Consider the following 14,925-nt stretch of genomic DNA (forward strand, 5'->3'; position numbering starts at 1 on the left):
AAAATTATTTTGTAACTAGAGCCACCATAAAGGATAATGAAATTAATATAACGTGTACTTGAGGGGTGCCCAAGTAGGTGAGAGTTTGATCAGAGATCAGAAGTTCGATTTCTCATGTCAATACTTTTTTGGACTAACTCGGTGCGGTTTACTTGATTAACGTAGTTTTCAGACTATTGCGTTAGTTTGGAATTTACTTTGTGCGCATCGAAAGATAGCGGTTGTGGATTTTCACGTTATTAAAATGTCAAATGTATGTAATTCAAAATTATTAGTGTTCAGCAATCGATATTACATCAAATATCTGATTATGATGATTTAACTGAGACTTCTACGTATATTTTTATGATTACTTTACTAGGAAGTTGGAACAATGGACTTGATCATACTAAAGATCAATGAAAGTTTGTTAAATGGTTTCTTAATTGTTACATGTTTTCTTAATTTTTAGCATTCTTTGAGTGGGGAGGACATAATATCTCTCACTAAAAGAGACACATGAGTTCGATCACAAGTGATATAGTGAATTTAAAACATCGGCAACTCAAAATTATATGTGTTGCTCCAAATTTTGAGTTAAATATCTCCACTAAAAGAGAAGTAGCATAAAAAAAAGAGAAAAGAAAGACACGAGTTCGATTGTAGGTCATAAGTGAAAACTCTCTAATCTCTACCTATGTGTTATAAAACAAAAAATTTCTACATTCCAACTTGAAAAATTCCTGAATTTAAAACATTGTCAACTTGTAAAATATATGCGACACTCCAAATTCGGGAAAATTAGCAATTTGGTCCTGTATGTTGGCTTGTTTTTTGTTTTGGTCATGTATATTGTCATGTTTTGGAAAAAATACAATAACTTTGATATATTTTTGGTTTTGGTCCTGTATGTTATCATGTTTTGGAAAAGGTACAATAAATTATATATGTTTTTGGTTTTGATCCTGAATGTTTTCATGTTTTGAAAAAGATAGAATAACTTTGATATTTTTTTGGATTTCATCCCATGTTACCAGAACTCTCGAGAGATGTTGGGTTTTGCTTAGTTGACATAAGATTTCGCCAACTTGGCACCTATTAATTTTCATGTGGTATAATTTGGGTTCAATATGAGCAAAATTAACTGTAACAAAATAAAACATAAAAGAAAAATACAGGAATCATTTACCTCAAACAAAATTTCACACAAACAAAAATCTAATTAAATGGTCGGCCCCTTTTATCTCAATAAAAGAGATTTAAATGGCTAAATTTTTTATCACAGGACTTGCATATGGATACACTGCCCGTCAGTTACCTCGAAGGTAATTTTATTAAAACAAAAACATAACCAAAATTTATTGGGTTTTATTATTTAATAGGGGTAGAATACGATTTGGACTCGGCCTCTTCAACCTATATTTTTGTTTGTGTGAAGGTTTTTTTTAGATACATGATTCACGTATTTTTTATATATATTTTTGTTTTTTTTTTTGTTTTTTAAGTTAATTCTGTTTATGTGGAATCCAATTTAAAGCTCGAAAACACTGCCTAAGCTGTTCGGAAAGTTAATTGTAGAAAGAAAAAAGGAAAGAAAAGAAAAAATGTAACATGATATGCTATGGCCTATGTCAATGCATGCTAATATCCTTTTAATATGAATTGTGCTTGCGAGTAATTCTGAAGCTCTGAAGGTTGAGATTGCTGTAGTAGACCTGCATTTAACCGAGTCAACGAAGAAGTTGAAAGCCCTTTTCCCTAATTGGATGGATGTCGCTACATTGACAACTTTCATCTCTACCTATTTCGTATAATGGTTTTCTTAAAACAATTTATGTTTCGCTAGGGAAACTATTTTGAACAGAATTTAAGTTATGGACAGTTTCTTTAGTTTCCTAGTTACCTTGTCTGTCATCAGCTAATTTTTTTTGAAGTCGTTCCACATTTCGCTCATACGCTAAATCCCAATTCGTGCGTGCACTCCTGAGAGTTTGGCCGCTAGTGAAATACTTCATCTGTCCCAATTATATTGTTAATGTTTTCTTTTTTGTTTGTTTCAAATGTATAGTCATATACAATATTTCGTAATATTTTTTTACATTTCTTTACTAATATATTAACTACACCTTGAAAATTGTGCAATCATTTTTTAATACATTAAATAGGGATAAAATAGGAAGTCTATATAAAATTTACTTTTTTAATAATTTTTTCTTAATCTGTGTGAAAAAGAAAAGAGGACAATATATATAGGACATAGGGAGTATAATTTTCTCAAATAAAAATAAAAAAAATTATTTTGAAGCTAGAGCCACTCTAAAGGATAATGAAATTAACATAACGTGTACTTGAGGGGTGCCCAAGTAGGTGAGAGTTTGACCAGATATCAGGAGTTCGATTCCTCCTGTCAATACCTTCTTGGACTAGCCCGGTGCGGTTTACTTGACTAACGTAGTTTTCAGGCTATTGCGTTACTTTGGAGTTTACTTTGTGCGCATCGAAAGATAGCGGTTGTTGGATTTTCACGTTATTAAAATGTCAAATGTATGTAATTCAAAATTATTGGTGTTTTCTTAATTTTTAGCATTCTTTGAGTGGGGAGGACATAGTATCTCTCACTAAAAGAGAGACATGAGTTCGATCACAAGTGATAAAGTGAATTTAAAACATCGGCAACTCTAAATTATATGTGTTGCTCCAAATTTTGAGTTAAATATCTCCACTAAAAGAGAAGTAACAGAAAAAAAGAGAAAATAAAGACACGAGTTCGATTGTAGGTCATAAGTGAAAACTCTCTAATCTCTACCTATGTATTATAAAACAAAATATTTCTACATTCCAACTTGAAAAATTCCTGAATTTAAAACATTGTCAACTTGTAAAATATATGCGACACTCCAAATTTGGAAAAATTAGCAATTTGGTCCTGTATGTTGGCCTGTTTTTTGTTTTGGTCATGTATATTATCATGTTTTGGAAAAGATACAATAACTTGGATATATTTTTTATTTTGGTCCTGTATGTTGTCATGTTTTGGAAAAGTTACAATAATTATATATGTTTTTGGTTTTGATCCTGAATGTTTTCATGTTTTGGAAAAGATACAATAACTTTGATATTTTTTTGGATTTCATCCCATGTTACCAGAACCCTCGAGAGATGTCGGGTTTTGTTTAGTTGACATAAGATTTCGCCAACTTGGCACCTATTAATTTTTATGTGGTATAATTTGGGTTCAATATGAGCAAAATTAACTGTAACAAAATAAAACATAAAAGAAAAATACGGAAATCATTTACCTCAAACAAAATTTCGCACAAACAAAAATTTAATTAAAGGGTCGGCCCCTTTTATCTCAATAAAATAGATTTAAATGGCTAATATTTTTATCACATGACTTGCATATGGATACACTGCCCGTCATTTACCTCGAAGGTAATTTTATTAAAACAAAAACATAACCAAAATTTATTGGGTTTTATTATTTAATAGGGGTAGAATACGATTTAGACTCGGCCTCTTCAACCTATATTTTTGTTTGTGTGAAGGTTTTTTTTAGATACATGATTCACGTATTTTTTATATATATTTTTGTTTTTTTTTTTGTTTTTTAAGTTAATTCTGTTTATGTGAAATCCAATTTAAAGATCGAAAACACTGCCTAAGCTGTTCGGAAAGTTAATTGTAAGAAAGAAAAAAAAAAGAAAAAGAAAAAAACGTAACATGATATGCTATGGCCTATGTCAATGCATGCTAATATTCTTTTAATATGAATTGTGCAGGCAAGTAATTCTGAATCTCTGAAGGTTGAGATTGCTGTAGTAGACCTGCATTTAACCGAGTCAACGAAGAAGTTGAAAGCCCTTTTCCCTAATTGGATGGATGTCGCTACATTGACAACTTTCATCTCTACCTATTTCGTATAATGGTTTTTTAAAAACAATTTATGTTTCGCTATGAAAACTATTTTGAACAGAATTTAAGTTATGGACAGTTTCTTTAGTTTCCTAGTTACCTTGTCTGTCATCAGCTAATTTTTTTGGAAGTCGTTCCACATTCCGCTCATACGCTAAATCCCAATTCGTGCGTGCACTCCTGAGAGTTTGGCCGCTAGTGAAATACTTCATCCGTCCCAATTATATTGTTCATGTTTTTTTTTTTTTTGTTCCAAATATATAGTCATATACAATATTTAGTAATATTTTTTCACATTTTTTTACTAATATATTAACTACACCTTGAAAATTGTGCAATCATTTTTAATACATTAAATAGGGATAAAATAGAAAGTCTATATAAAATTTACTTTTTCAATAATTTTTTCTTAATCTGTGTGAAAAAGAAAAGAGAAACAAATATCTGATTATGATGATTTAACTGAGCCCGGTGCGGTTTACTTGATTAACGTAGTTTTCAGGCTATTGCGTTACTTTGGAGTTTACTTTGTGCGCATCGAAAGATATCGGTTGTGGATTTTCACGTTATTAAAATGTCAAATGTATGTAATTCAAAATTATTGGTGTTCAGCAATCGATATTACATCAAATATCTGATTATGATGATTTAACTGAGACGTCTACGTATATTTTTATGATTACTTTACTTGGAAGTTGGAACAATGAACTTGATTAACGTATATTTTAATGTTATATGAATTCTGGAGTCTGGACATCAAATAATTTGAATCTTCTCTAAATTCACAGTTCTTCTTGCATCAAATTTCCTTCAAATAAGACTTTTTTTTTTGGAAAACTTCAAATAAGACATTTTATTCTAAACACTAGGTAAACATAGTAATGATCAATGAAAGTTTGTTAAATGGTTTCTTAATTGTTACGTGTTTTCTTAATTTTTAGCATTCTTTGAGTGGAGAGGACATAATATCTCTCACTAAAGAGATACATGAGTTCGATCACAAGTGATATAGTGAATTTAAAACATCGGAAACTCTAAATTATATGTGTTGCTCCAAATTTTGAGTTAAATATCTCCACTAAAAGAGAAGTAGCAGAAAAAAAGATAAAAAAAAAAACACGAGTTCGATTGTAGGTCATAAGTGAAAACTTTCTAATATCTACCTATGTATTATAAAACAAAAAATTTCTACATTCCAACTTGAAAAATTCCTGAATTTAAAACATTGTCAACTTGTAAAATATATGCGACACTCCAAATTCGAAAAAATTAGCAATTTGGTCCTGTATGTTGGCCTGTTTTTTGTTTTGGTCATGTATATTGTCATATTTTGGAAAAGATACAATAACTTGGATATATTTTTGGTTTTGATCCTATATGTTGTCATGTTTTGGAAAATGTACAATAAATTATATATGTTTTTGGTTTTGATCCTGAATGTTTTCATGTTTTGGAAAATATACAATAACTTTGATATTTTTTTGGATTTCATCCCATGTTACCAGAACTCTCGAGAGATGTCGGGTTTTGCTTAGTTGACATAAGATTTCGCCAACTTGGCACCTATTAATTTTTATGTGGTATAATTTGGGTTCAATATGAGCAAAATTAACTGTAACAAAATAAAACATATAAGAAAAATACGGGAATCATTTACCTCAAACAAGATTTCGCACAAACAAAAATCTAATTGAACGGTCGGCCCCTTTTATCTCAATAAAAGAGATTTAAATGGCTAAATTTTTTATCACAGGACTTGCATATGGATACACTGCCTGTCATTTACCTCAAAGGTAATTTTATTAAAACAAAAATATAACCAAAATTTATTGGGTTTTATTATTTAATAGGGGTAGAATACGATTTGGACTCGGCCTCTTCAACCTATGTTTTTGTTTGTGTGAAGGTTTTTTTGAGATACATGATTCACGTATTTTTTATATATATTTTAGTTTTTTTTTGTTTTTTTAGTTAATTCTGTTTATGTGGAATCCAATTTAAGCCACATAATAATCAATAAGTGTCATATATGCAAAATATTATGTTAACTAAACATGATATTTCTTTCGAGTCATGACAACTAACATGAAAAAAACAAAAAACAAAAATATCCAATTTATTGTACATTTTCCAAAACATGACAACATGCATGACCAAAACAAAAAAATATCTAAGTTATTGTACCTTTTCCAAAATATGACAACATACAGGACCAAAACCAAAAAAATATCCAATTTATTGTATCTTTTCCAAAATATGACAACATACAAGATCAAAATAAAAAAATAAGCCAATTTATAGGACCAAAATGCTAAATTTCCCCTCCAAATTCACAATAACATAATTATACATTTTAAATTTGGATATTTTAATTTTTTTTAATAATAACAAGTTTTATATGCGTTGAATATTGGTCAAGTTTTTGTTATATTATTAAGTTATATTTTAATTTTTTTTTTTGTCAAATCATAAAATATTTTTTAATTAAAAAAGACAAAAAATCTTATCAGAAGAACTCACGTGTAAATTTTGTGAGACATGTTTTTAAATCATAAAATATTTTTTAATTAAAAAAAGACAAAATCTTATCAAACGGACTCGCATGTCAATTTTTTGAAACATGTATCTTATTTGGGTCATCAATGATAAATTATTGTTTTTTATGTAAAAATATTATTTTTATTATAAATATAAATAATATTGACTCGTTACAAACATTTTGTTAGTTTTAACTTTTACCAATGTGATATAAAGTTGGGTTGTACACCTCACCTCAACTGGGCAAAAATTATGAGCCTGAAAGCCCAGTTCTCGAGCATAAATAAAATAGAATTATTGTGCCGAAACAATTAGCCCAGCCCAGTATGACCCACAGGCCAGCACTTTTGGGTTTCGAAACAGACATATAAATGAATACCCCCATTTCAGCTCGCAACAATTAGCCCAGCCCATTATGACCCACCCAGAACTTAGGGTTTCGAAACAAAGATATAAATGAATACCCCCATTTCTACAATTCTACTCGCCTCCTTCACCTTAGAACCCTGAGACGGAAGTCCGATCATCAGAAGCAGGATGGTATATCTCTTCCACCAATCTCTACAGTATTCACAATCACTGAGTTTATAATGTTGATTTTAACTTTCAATTTTTCATATTCGTTATTGATATTTTGACAGGTGAAGTACTCGAGAGAGCCTGATAACGCCACGAAAGGTTGGTTTTCGTTTATCGTTTTTGGTCGCAAAACTTAGAATTTGCTTTTTCTGTTAAGTTTTTCTAAAGATTTGTTATGTATTTATTCGCAGCCTGCAAAGCCAGGGGATCCGATCTCCGAGTTCATTTCAAGGTATGTTTTCTATTCTTTTCTTTTCTTTTTTGTTTCCGGTTACAATGTTCATGTGTGATTTGATTTCCAGAATTTTTATTTTGTAAATATTTTTAAATTGGTTGTCTTGTTTCTTAGTCAACTTTGTATAAAGTTTTGAAATTTAATGTGCTGGAACGATGTGTGTCATGAATTTCATAAACTTGGGGTTGCTGATGTCCGTTGTTTTTTATTTCACCAAGTTGCTTGGGTTGGTACGAGTTCCTGTTTGCGTTCGAGTATTGGGTCAATTACAACGTATAACCTGATGAAAAAAGCAGGGATTTGTTGCCTTTTGTGAACAAGGCTCTCGTATACATCAGGGATATAAGATTTGCAATGTTATTGGGTGAACCACTTGAGTTATTCCCATGACTGATGGTTCAGTAAACGATGCTACATTGTTGCTTGAGCTGGTACGAGCTCTTGTTGTGTTTGAGTATTGGGTAAATTACAACATATAACCTGATGAAAAAAGCAGGGATTTGTTGCCTTTTGTGAACAAGGCTCTCGTATACATCAGGGATATAAGATTTGCAATGTTATTGGGTGAACCTCTTGAGTTATTCCCATGACTGATGGTTCAGTAAATGATGCTACATTGTTCCCTTGTTTTCTGACTGATTAGTGTCTATATTTTGACGACTTGGAAAGTTTTCTTTATGGACTTTTTTCTGTATGTCTTATGCTATATGTTAATTAACCTAGCAACAAGGGAATGAGATTTTCAAACATGTTTGTTGGTGAAGGTCGTCATTGGTAGGTATTTGATGTTATTTTTAAGTTGCACGTGTACTATCTTGGTATTTACCTGATGAAAAAAGCAGCGATCTGTTGCCTTTTTAGAACAGATTTCTCGTAAACTTCAGGAACAGAAAGTTGCAATGTTATTGGGTGAACCTTTTGAGATCTAATGATTATTGGTTCAGTAAATAATGCTACATGTTTAAAAGTGTGTTACATCAATAAGAGATTTTGTTTTTAGTTTGTAATATAAACGTTGCAGTTCATGTAGCAGCTCGACGTAAAATGTCTTTTGTGTGCCATTTGTGTCTGGTATTGTCGCACCATGGAGTCTCATGCTGAAATAGATTTTTGTTTATCGGTATCATCATTTTGGCGTTCTGTCTTTGTTGAAAATGATGCAATTCCTAATCTAAGATGCATGATCTTATTTAATTGTGCAGAATACTAGGGAAACTGCACATGCCATCAGAAAGCTGCCTCTGGCCAAGGCTAAAAGGTATTTGGAAGATGTCCTTGCTCACAAGCAGGCCATCCCTTTCACTCGCTACTGTGGTGGGGTCGGGAGAACTGCTCAGGCAAAGAACAGGCATTCCAACGGACAGGGTCGCTGGCCTGCGAAATCTGCCAAGTTTATCTTGGATTTACTGAAGAATGCTGAGAGTAATGCGGAGGTAAAGCTTTATTCAATTTGTTTTCGTTGTACTTCATTTACATCTCTATCTAATAACTAAAGATTTCTGTGCCCAGGTGAAAGGCTTGGATGTGGATTCACTTTTCATTTCCCACATTCAAGTTAACCAGGCTCAAAAGCAAAGACGTCGCACATACCGTGCTCATGGGAGAATAAATCGTACTACATCTTTTTTTCTTCATTTTTCTTATATTGATAAAGAAAAGTGGGAGAACTATTTTTGTAAAGCATTGTCGCTATCTATTTATTTCTCAAGCTATAATTAATAAAAAATTTTGAGCTAACATTATGATGTCCTTACCAGCTTACATGTCATCTCCTTGCCACATCGAGTTGATTCTATCTGAAAAGGAAGAACCTGTGAAAAAGGAGGTAACAATGAATGCTCCAATCCTTTTTTAGTATTGGTCAAAGAGTTCTTTGAATCACAATTTTCTGTTAGTCTTACTGATAACCGGCACATTTTCTTGCTTGTTTTGCAGCCTGAATCTCAGTTGGCAACAAGCAAGCCTAGAAAAGCTTGAGCTCATGGTGAATCCCAAATCATCGTTTTGCCAATTTTTGAGCTTATACCCTCTCGCCCTTGTTTTTTCTGAGACTATTGTGTTTTATTTGCATGAAATGATGATTTTGAGTTTAGAATATACTTGGATTTGTAAGGTTGATGGCTTCTCCAGCTCTTTCTATGATTCTACCATTTCAATCAATCGTAATTTATTCTGATATGGTTCAAATAATTGACTAACGAAAACTGCTTTAAAGATTTGGCTTGTTTTGAACGGGGTTTAGAAAGAGATCTTGTTTATCGAGCAATGGCCATATAACTGTTAAAAGTTGAATTGTGCCATAATATGATAATTTTTTCAACAATTTCTGTTTCGCCGTGGAAACTATTTTGAACAAAAAATTTCTGTTTTGCCATGGAAACTATTTTGAACAAAAACTTATGGTCAATTGGTTATTTCTCTATTTACTTTGTTATCCGACTGCTAATAATCATGTATCTAAAACATACACTTTACTACATGATATACCCATTTATATTTTAACTAAGTTACCTGTAAATTATTTTTACTAACGACTCGACTCAAATGTTGAGTATGATACAATAATATTATTTCGTTTGGATATATACTTATAAAATATTTTTATTAAAGTGTTTTTTTTAAAAAAAATTATAAAATGTTTTAAAAGTTGTTTTTAATGTTTTTGAACAAATATTTTTTTAAAAATTTTTGAACATTTCAAAAGTGATGTGTTTTGAGTTATATAATTGCTTCTAAAAAGATAAAAATATCAAAAAAACATCTTTTAAATGTTTTTATTTGGAGAACGTTTTTTTAAAAATATTTACCAAAAACATTTTATAAAAATCTTGTCTAAACGCATTTTAAATTTTTTTCACTTGTTAAACACTAAAAACGTTTTTTTAAAGTACACATTCAAACAAAACCTGTATTTATATTTTATATATTTAAATGTTAGTTATTATTATTATTATATTACAAATTAAATATGATATGCGTGAGATTTAGTAAGATGATATTTTTAAAATTATAAAATATGAAAATGTATTATTTTATAATTAATATGAAATGAAAATATAAACAAATAATAATTCAATGAATAAAACACAATGATTTTTTTTTAAAAAAGTCGCGAAGACAAAATTATATGCATTATAATCCAATATGTGATGGATATGGGGTAATAGATATAAGCGATAATCATTCTAAAAAAAATAAAATAAAAAATAAAAATAAATCGGTTCGGTTATTTCGATTTTCGATCGATTATTTCGATTTGATATAATTATTTTAATCAATATTATAAATATATTTTAAAATATAATATGCTATCTTTTAAATGATTTCTTTGTAAAACCTTTAAATTCAAAGTTTAAATGATTTAAATAAACAACAATCAATTAAAAATTAAAAAAATGATTTTTTATTCACTTGATATCAACTCATAAAATATATAAGATAAACAATTATATAAATAAAATTATTAATTTAATAAAATTTTAGTTTTTTCGGTATGTTCATTTTGAGATATATAATCCCAAACCGAACCAAATAAATTTCGATTTTAACATTTATATCCGAATTTCAAATTTTGGTTTTTGGTTCGGTGTTTGACTTTTTCGGTTTAGATTTACAATTTTTTCGGTTTTATCCAAAGTTTGTACATCCTTACTCTTACTTAGAAAAATCAACTTAATATATATATACATATTGATACCCCGGGAAGTCAGGGGTATCAAGGTCTATGGAGAGGCAAAGGCGACAGGATGCTAGTCAGGACAGCGAGCAGAGCTCTAGCCCGACTATTTTAGGGAGGAGTGGTGATACCCCGGGAAGTCAAGGGTATCGGAGTTAGGGAGAGGCAAAGGCGACAGAGATGCTAGTCAGGACAACGAGCGGGGCTCTAGCCCGACTATTTTAGGGAGGAGTGGTGATAACCCGGGAAGTCAGGAGTATCGGGGCTATGGAGAGGCAAGGATAGCATGGATGGATAGAATCGGACTAGTAGCTCAGATACAAGGGAGTAGCTCATTCCGGATGGAGGCATGAGGCCGAGAAGACCAAGTCTTCATGACTTGGGAAACACCCATTTCGCAGGAGCATGATCCCCACGATTGCCATAACCCCGAGCCTTCCGGCTTGATCGTGCACGACGGGTAAACGTGGGCAACCCCTGCACCCACGACCCAGATCGTGGCCACTACCCTGAAATTGCAGAGACATTCTCTCACTCTAGGGTCTATAAATACCTTGCATCAGGTATCAGTAAGAGTATGTTCATCTGAATCCCCAAAACACTATACTCATTTTTTCTAAAAAAACCCACTTTATTTCTAAGTCTGACTTAAGCATCAGAGTGGCCCTGCCGGAAAGCCTTCCGGCGTTCCATTAACGTGCTTTTATTTTCTTTTCCCTGTGTGCAGATTATCTCAGTCAGGGAAAGACAGATTACATACCATCCTCATCAACCCGGTCATCTCGTCATGCCCACTTCACTACCCTGACAGCCCGGACACTCGGTTTTATCAACCATCATCACATATATTTATATATTCCCATTTTGAAAGAGATGGTAATTTCAATATATTACATAAACTTTGAACTTCAAACATCTTGAAATTTGATTAATTAACAGTTCATTATTTTTGCTTCAAAATAAATTATATTCTAAACAATAGGTAACCATAGTATGTTACACGGTCTCTTAATTTTCTGCATCCCCTCACATTAACTAGTTTGCAATAAAATTACAAGTTTAACTGTAAAAAAATAAATAAATTCTGCATCCTTTGCAAAAATTAATGGGAATTCCTAAAATTAGTTACTTTAAAAATATACACACCTCTTCACAATAACAAGATGATTAGATAATAAAAAAAATGATAGATTTTGAATCTGTATTTTCTAAATGTTGTTGATGCTAATTTTCAAAACTTTTATAGACGTTGAATGTCGGAAAATTTATGTTATTTTTATTTTTTCATAATAAAATCTCTCCCACCTATAAAAGTTGGGTTTGTACGAGTCAATTGGGCACAAATAGAGCCTTCAGGCCCAAAATCTGGCACTTGAAATAAAAGAATTATTGTGTAGAAACAATTAGCCCAGCCCAATATGACCCCCGTAGATATTACGGTTTCGTACTAAAACTTCTCCTACGGGACATTTTCTCTCCGATTGGCAGAAGGTACCTTCTCAGGCTCGCTACAGTGATTAAAGACGTTGATTATTTGATCTTTACTTCCAATTTTTCTCATTTGTTGTTAATTTTTGACAGGTGGAGTACTCGAGAGAGCCTGATTACGCCACGAAATGTAGGTTTTCGTTTATCATTTTTGTGGAATTTGGTTTTTCTGTGATGTGTCTTTACTTTTTTATTTGCTATATATTGTCGCAGCTTGCAAAGCTAGGGGATCCGATCTCCTAGTTAGTTTCAAGTTATGTTCTCTTTCTTAATTTTTTTTTGGGTCCGGCTAAAATGTTCACGTGTAATTTAATTTTGATCTCGGAAACGCGATGCGGTCTGTTTTCCAGAGTTTTGATTTTGTAAATTTATAAATTGGATCTTTTTTTGTTTCTTAGTCAACTTTGTTCGAAAGTTTTGAAATTTGATGTGTCGTGAACTTTATATGCTTGGGGTTGCTGAGGTCCGTTGTTTTTTGTTTTCACTACGTTGCTGGTGCTGGTACGAGTTCCAGTTTGTATTTGAGTATTGGGTCAATTACAACGTTTAACCTGATGAAAAAAGCAGGGATTTACTGCCTTTTGTGAACAAGGCTCTCGTATACATCAGGGATAAAAGATTTGCAATGTTACTGGGTGAACCTTTTCAGTTGTTCCAATGACTGATGGTTCAGTAAACGATGCTACATCGTTTCCTTGTTCTCTGCTGATAGAGCATCTTTTTTTGACGATATAGAAAGATTTTCTGTATGGACTTAATTCTGTATTTTTTATGCTACCAGTTAATTAACTTAGCATTTCAAGGGAATGATTTATTTTAAAATATGTTTTTTGGTAAAGGTTGTTAGTGATAGGGATGCGATGTTAATTTTAAGTCGAACACGTACTACTTTGGTACTTACCTGATGAAAAAAGCAGAGATCTGTTGCCTATTTTTGAACAGTCTCTCGTAAATTCCAGGGACAGAAAAACCCAATGTTATTGGGTGAACCTTTTGAGATCTAATGATTATTGGTTCAGTGAATAATGCTACATGTTCAAAAGTGTATCACAGCACGAGGAGATTTTGTTTAGCTTGTAGTTTAAACAGTGCATTTCTTCATGTAGCAGGCCATGGTGGGTTAGATATGAGGAGTATATGAGATTTATCCTTAAAGTTCTTATCTAATTTGAAGGTTGAGAGAACCCATAAAATGTGTTTTGTATGCCGTGTGCCTGGTATAGTCGCACCAAGAAATCTCAAGTTATTTAGTTTGATGGTTTGATTAGATTTATGTATCTCTGCCTTGTTATGAATATTGTCAAGTGTTTTGATGGTTTTAATTAAATTTGTGCATCTTTGCCTTGCTGTGAAATTTTATGCTCTAAAATGTTGAGAAACCAGGATTTTTGTTATTAATTTTATTTAAGAAAACAAGATTCTATGTTTGGGCAACCCGGATTAACCTGAAAAATTGGGGCCGGGTTAGGGTAGTCAAAATGGCTAGTTGGCTACCCAACTAGTCTGGTACACTCGTACCATTTGTTGATCCATCCAAAAGAAAAGCTGGTTTTTAAGTTAATTGGACAACGTCCTGTGGGTGTGTTACGGCCTTTTTTCTTCCCGTTTTGAATAAGTATTGTTATGTCCATCCTTGAGGAACGCGGCTTTGATTTTTTTGGAGTTGTTTGCTTCAATTGATAATGATGGACTCTATTGCTTATTGTGCAAGTGTTTTTTTCCTACCCAGTAATTGCATAGTATCTGCCATTGTTCCTCGTTTATCTCAATATTTGCCAACCCATTATTTATTTTCAGGCTCATCACTATTCCATATTTTTGGCTTTGATTGATTACTCAACCCCTTGGGGATGTGATTTGTTCTGAAATTTCAATATTATTGGGTACTAAAGGACGAGACTTCAACCATTTATTTATGATTTCATAAACTGTGTTATTGGTTTCCTTAAATAGTTACTTCACAACTCCTTTTGATATAAATCATTTAATCCCGATCACATCTACTTGAGCACTTAATTCATTGGGGCATAACTATCTTGTTACTTAATAATTTGTTTGGCAGATGGATTGGCAGGGGCAGAAGTTAGCAGAGCAGCTGATGCAGCTGATGTTGGTAATTTTCGCAGCTGTGGCATTCATTGTAGGCTATGTGTTGGGGTCTTTTCAGACCATGTTCCTTATCTACTCAGCAGGAGTCGTGCTAACTTCTATTGTTACCATCCCCAATTGGCCATTCTTCAACCGGCATCCCCTCAATTGGTTAGAGCCAAGCGAAGCTGAAAAGTATCCCAAGCCGCAGCCTGCTGTTAATTCTGGCTCAAAAAAGAAGACATCGAAGAAGTAGGCTATCTGAGTTTTCAGCATTCGAGGTCTTAGTAACATAGCACAATCTTGATGGATGAGTATTTACAGCACCTTGACATTGATTAACGATTACCAATTTAAAAGTACTCGTGACTACATATATTCTCATTTTGCTGTAATTTGCGATATACCGTTACTGTTCAGGCTATGG

The 14,925-nt window shown here is 32.2% G+C and overlaps 2 protein-coding genes and 5 non-coding genes across 7 annotated transcripts; all 7 read left to right on the top strand.

Moving 5' to 3' along the window:
• The first annotated feature begins 6,891 nt into the window (after positions 1 to 6,891).
• LOC140872089 (large ribosomal subunit protein uL22y-like) lies at positions 6,892 to 9,419 on the top strand. The gene is made up of 7 exons (XM_073274829.1): positions 6,892 to 6,972; positions 7,074 to 7,110; positions 7,203 to 7,243; positions 8,449 to 8,679; positions 8,756 to 8,858; positions 9,004 to 9,071; positions 9,182 to 9,419. The coding sequence occupies exons 1-7, from the start codon at positions 6,970 to 6,972 to the stop codon at positions 9,221 to 9,223; spliced, it is 525 nt and encodes a 174-aa protein (XP_073130930.1). The 5' UTR covers positions 6,892 to 6,969; the 3' UTR covers positions 9,224 to 9,419.
• LOC140872390 (small nucleolar RNA snoR74) lies at positions 7,533 to 7,665 on the top strand. Its single transcript, XR_012147810.1, has one exon. It is a non-coding gene; the product is annotated as a small nucleolar RNA snoR74 (small nucleolar RNA).
• Positions 7,733 to 7,865, top strand: LOC140872391 (small nucleolar RNA snoR74). Its single transcript, XR_012147811.1, has one exon. It is a non-coding gene; the product is annotated as a small nucleolar RNA snoR74 (small nucleolar RNA).
• Positions 8,079 to 8,207, top strand: LOC140872392 (small nucleolar RNA snoR74). The gene has a single exon (XR_012147812.1). It is a non-coding gene; the product is annotated as a small nucleolar RNA snoR74 (small nucleolar RNA).
• Positions 9,420 to 12,334: 2,915 nt separating the features above from the next.
• LOC140871779 (signal peptidase complex subunit 1-like) lies at positions 12,335 to 14,902 on the top strand. The gene is made up of 3 exons (XM_073274471.1): positions 12,335 to 12,413; positions 12,504 to 12,540; positions 14,473 to 14,902. The coding sequence occupies exon 3, from the start codon at positions 14,473 to 14,475 to the stop codon at positions 14,752 to 14,754; it is 282 nt and encodes a 93-aa protein (XP_073130572.1). The 5' UTR covers positions 12,335 to 12,413; positions 12,504 to 12,540; the 3' UTR covers positions 14,755 to 14,902.
• Positions 12,968 to 13,100, top strand: LOC140872393 (small nucleolar RNA snoR74). The gene has a single exon (XR_012147813.1). It is a non-coding gene; the product is annotated as a small nucleolar RNA snoR74 (small nucleolar RNA).
• On the top strand, positions 13,318 to 13,446 carry LOC140872394 (small nucleolar RNA snoR74). The gene has a single exon (XR_012147814.1). It is a non-coding gene; the product is annotated as a small nucleolar RNA snoR74 (small nucleolar RNA).
• Positions 14,903 to 14,925: the final 23 nt, after the last annotated feature.

This window comes from Henckelia pumila, unplaced genomic scaffold (genome assembly GCF_033568475.1).
Source record: "Henckelia pumila isolate YLH828 unplaced genomic scaffold, ASM3356847v2 CTG_461:::fragment_3, whole genome shotgun sequence".
In the NCBI taxonomy this organism is placed as follows: Eukaryota; Viridiplantae; Streptophyta; class Magnoliopsida; order Lamiales; family Gesneriaceae; genus Henckelia; species Henckelia pumila.